Source organism: Electrona antarctica (genome assembly GCF_951216825.1).
Source record: "Electrona antarctica genome assembly, chromosome: 3".
NCBI classification, from domain to species: Eukaryota; Metazoa; Chordata; class Actinopteri; order Myctophiformes; family Myctophidae; genus Electrona; species Electrona antarctica.
In genome coordinates this window covers 48,731,278-48,736,277 of record NC_136808.1, presented here as the reverse complement: position 1 = coordinate 48,736,277, position 5,000 = coordinate 48,731,278, and the positions used below count along the sequence as shown (strand labels likewise).

Sequence of the window (5,000 nt, the reverse complement as noted above, 5' to 3'; positions counted from 1 at the left end):
GCAGTAAAGGCCGTCGGGATCGGGAGTCAAACCCGCGGCACACTGCCAGACTGGATTACCAGCCAAGGTGCCCGGACCATTGAGCCATGGCCCAGGCCGACACACCTCTCTTTAACCCTGCTACTGTACTTACATACTGTATGTAGGGGCGGCCGCGGTGGCTCAGGTGTAGAGTGGCTGGATGGTAACCGTAAGGTTGCCAGTTCGAACCCTGTGGGCTCCCCCAGAGTTAGTGTCGAAGTGTCCTTGAGCAAGACACTGAACCCCTAATTGCTCCTGATGTGCTGGTTGGTGCCTTGCATGGTTTCCGCCGCCATAGGTGTGTGAATGTGTGTGTGAATGGGTGAATTGATGCACAATCTATGTAAAGCGCCTTGGATAAAGGCCCTATATAAATGCACCATTTTAAAAATAAGATATAGAGCAAATAGTGAACATTGCGACGCGAAAGATCGGCTATTTTCACTACTATGGGTCCCGGGGAGACTATTTTCACTACTATGGGTCCCGGGGAGACTATGGGTCCCGGGGAGACTCTATGGGTCCCGGGGAGACTCTTGCGTCTGGAGCGAAAACCTTTGGAAACCACTGCACTTTATCGTATGTTTACCTGTCCGCAGATGCTAAGTACATGTGCTGTTATTTAGACTGATGCTAAGTACATGTGCTGTTATTTAGACTGATGCTATAAGTACTACTGTAGGTTGACTACTGTAGGTTTCATGCCACTTTATTACGATCTCAAACGAGTACATACAGTACACAGACTTGAGCACAGATTTTCAGTCATTTTCATCTATTCATCTTTCTGTACTTTTTTAAAAGTATTCTCACTTCTTTCTCAGGTCTTCAGGACCTGCAGGGTGACGTGGAGCGCTACTTCCTATTCTTAGACTCGGACCACGTCACACGAACTCTGACCTTTCCCCCTGGGGTCGTGTCCACGGTGATCGGTGACCTTTGGCCCAGCTCTACATATCACGTGTCGTTGTGGGTGTCCAACGGAGCGCACAACACCACCAACTCTACGCTCGCTGTCACCACCAACGATGGAGGTGCGTGTCTGTGTGTGACTGTGGGCCTGTATTGCACTACAGTGTGTCTATGTGTGTGACTGTGGGTCTGTACAATTTACAATTTAGGCATTTAGCAGACGCTCTTAATCCAGAGCGACTTACAATAGGCAAGAACAAAAAGCATGGGAATACATCACATATGTAAAAAAAATAAAAAATAAAAAATGCATTTATCGCGAAACATGCGTAAGCTAAGACCGTGACTAGAACATATCTATATAATGACACTATACATATAAACTATAACTAGAACATATCTATATAATGACACTATACATATAAACTACACATATATGCTATACTATGCTGTACATATATACTATGAAGTGCTATGACTACATACAATGCACTTATTGTGCTGTCTACATGACATGCTATAAGTCTGTTTCAAATGCTATATAAGTCTAAGAAGTGCTGTCTAAGGGGGTAGGGTAAGTGCTATGGGCCATGATGGAGTCTGAAAAGGTGGGTTTTCAGACTACGGCGGAAGATCGGGAGTGATGCTGCAGTTCTGATTGCAACTGGAAGTGCATTCCACAGTTTTGGGGCCAGAAGGGAGAAGAGTTTGGGACGTGTGGAGCGTTGTCCCGGCGTTTTTAGTGAGGGTACTTCCAGCTTCCCTGCGTTGGCTGATCTGAGTGCGCGGGAGGGTTTGTAGGGTTCAATCATGCTGGCAAGATATGGGGGAGCCATACCTTTGGTTGCTTTAAATGCCAACATCAGAGTTTTGTATTCTGTGCGGGCAGCGACCGGGAGCCAGTGCAGGGAGCGGAGCAGGGGGGAGACATGTGAGAATTTTGGCTGGTTGAAGACCAAGCGAGCTGCGGCATTTTGGATCAGTTGGAGAGGCTGCACATGCCGGTAGGCCAGTAAGGAGAGAGTTACAATAGTCAAGTTTTGACAGGACTGTTGTCTGGATTAGGAGCTGGGATGATTCCTGGGTGAGGAACGGTCTAATTCGTCGTATGTTATAGAGTGTGAACCTACAGGATCGAGTGACAGCTGTGATGTGAGTTTTGAACGAGAGCTGACTGTCCAGGACAACACCAAGGTTCCTGGCTGTTGGGACAGACGTTACCAGGGCGTTGTCTACGGAAATAGTTAGCTCCCGCATCGGGCAGGACTTAGCTGGGAAGAAGAGAAGCTCAGTCTTGTCTGGGTTCAGCTTGAGGTGGTTGGAGGACATCCACTGTGAGATGTCAGCCAGGCACGCAGTGATGCGCTCTTCCACCTGGGTGGCAGAGGGGGGGAAGGATAGAAACAGTTGTGTGTCATCGGCATAACAGTGATAGGATATATTGTGGGCAGAGATGATAGTGCCAAGGGATTTAGTGTACAGTGAGAAAAGGAGGGGACCAAGTACAGATCCCTGTGGGACCCCAGTTTGGAGGGTTCGGGGGGATGATAACAGACCTTTCCAGGAGACCTGGTAGGTCCGGTCGGTGAGGTAAGAGGAGAACCACTTTAGTGCCGTCCCGCCGATGCCTAGATCCGCTAGGGTGTCTAGGAGCAGCTGGTGGTTCACTGTGTCAAATGCTGCTGATAGGTCTAGGAGAATCAGGACTGCAGAGTGGGAAGCAGCCTGGGCAGCATGTAGTGCTTCTGTGACTGCCAGCAGGGCAGTTTCTGTGGAGTGGGCTTTTTTGAATCCGGACTGGTTGGGATCTAGCAGGTTGTTATGTGAGAGATGGAGAGAGAGCTGGTTGGAGACAACACGTTCAATGCTTTTTGATAGAAATGAAAGGAGTGATACCGGTCTGTAGTTCTTGACATCTGAGGGGTCAAGGGTTGGTTTCTTGAGGAGTGGTGTTACTCTGGCTGACTTGAGGGCAGATGGGACGCAGCCCTGTATTGCACTACAGTGTGTCTATGTGTGTGACTGTGGGTCTGTATTGCACTACAGTGTGTATGTGTGTGACTGTGGGTCTGTATTGCACTACAGTGTGTCTATATGTGACTGTGGGTCTGTATTGCACTACAGTGTGTCTATGTGTGTGACTGTGGGTCTGTATTGCACTACAGTGTGTATGTGTGTGACTGTGGGTCTGTATTGCACTACAGTGTGTCTATATGTGACTGTGGGTCTGTATTGCACTACAGTGTGTCTATGTGTGTGACTGTGGGCCTGTATTGCACTACAGTGTGTCTATGTGTGTGACTGTGGGTCTGTATTGCACTACAGTGTGTCTATGTGTGTGACTGTGGGTCTGTATTGCACTACAGTGTGTCTATGTGTGTGACTGTGGGCCTGTATTGCACTACAGTGTGTATGTGTGTGACTGTGGGTCTGTATTGCACTACAGTGTGTCTATGTGTGTGACTGTGGGCCTGTATTGCACTACAGTGTGTCTATGTGTGACTGTGGGCCTGTATTGCACTACAGTGTGTATGTGTGATTGTGACTGATTGAGAGTTTTACAACATACAGGGTGAAATGAGAATAAGGCAATGTTGCCAAGTTTGAGGTTGATTGATTGATTGAATAGTCACATAGAATAGAACACTCAGTTCAAAAGGGATAGCACCAAAAAAAAGTATTTGCGGGTATTTGCTTGTTTCCATTTAGGCCCTATGCAATCAATTGGGTCTATGATGGTAGATGATTGGTCCATACAGTATAATGATGGTAGATGATTGGTCCATACAGTATAATGATGGTAGATGATTCGTCCATACAGTATATGATGGTAGATGATCGGTCCATACAGTATAATGCGCATGACCATAAATGGTCAGAATTGCCGCTATCCGACCAACTCGATGCCGGGCACGGAAACCAAAATTAGTTATTCATGTTTCTTTGTATTAAAAAAAACACACCCGTGTGAACTGAGTGGTGTAAGGTCTTATATAGACTGATCAGCTGTGGTCTGACGTAATGTCTGACGTAATGAAATCACACCCGTGTGAACTGGGTGACCATAGCAACCGTGCTCATTTTTTGAGCACAGACAGACAGACTAACAAAGCCAGTTGTAGGAGTGGTTTACACCACTCAAAAAACATCTTAAAAAGATGTGTTTTGACTCAGTATACACACTTAAAAGCTTCACCTGATGTAATTGTGTGTTCATGTCTCCAATCGAATGCACTCAAGACACTGCTGTGTGAACAGCACCAATATTCATAAAAAAACACGAGGATTCTGTCAACTCTGTCAACTCCCGCATTTGTGTGTGTGCGTGTGCGTGTGCGTGTGCGTGTGCGTGCGCGTGCGTGCGTGCGCGCGTGCGTGTGTCATAGGAGATGCTAAGTGCATCATGTAGTGGTGCTTCAGATCAATACAAGGTGTGTGTGTGTGTGTGTGTGTGTGTGTGTGTGTGTGTGTGTGTGTGTCTGTGTCTGTGTGTGTGTGTGTGTGTGTGTGTGTGTGTGTGTGCGCGTGTGTGTGTGCGCGTGTGCGTGTGCGTGCCTGAGTGTGGAGATGATGTAAGGTGTTGTGATGTCCTTGTTAGTAGCACCCCCCCCCCCTCTTAAACCATCCTCTACCTGTCAGACATGCTGTTGGTTTGGCCTAGCAACATAAACGCTGTACTTCACCAGATCGACCACTTGAACCCTAAAGGTCTATTCCTGTGCACGGCATAGTGCACGAACATTGTCACGTGTAGATATACAGTAGGCTATTTTTGGTGAAAAGAGGGATCCAAGTACAGAGCCATGAGGGACACCCTGGTCAACAAATTATATATACAGTATAAGGTTAACCACACCCTTCAAGACACACACACACACACCAAACAGCATGGTGTTAACCCATTTTGACCTGAGATCAGATTCTAAACCTATATACATATTTTAGCGTGATGATTAAGTTTAAAACAAGTAATACACTGTCTGGATGTCATCTTGAATTGGATTAAAAACGGAGTAGTTCTTTAATCAAAACCAGCTGTGGAGGAGGAATCAGGAAGCATGGGAATC

At 46.8% G+C, this 5,000-nt stretch overlaps 1 protein-coding gene across 1 annotated transcript in view; it reads left to right on the top strand.

Moving 5' to 3' along the window:
• ush2a (Usher syndrome 2A (autosomal recessive, mild)) overlaps positions 1-5,000 on the top strand; it is a 363,038-nt gene that overhangs the window by 217,137 nt on the left and 140,901 nt on the right. Inside the window, exon 52 of the mRNA XM_079496383.1 lies at positions 846-1,055. Coding sequence (XP_079352509.1) covers positions 846-1,055 — 210 coding nt within the window. The remainder of the gene's footprint in view (positions 1-845; positions 1,056-5,000) is intronic.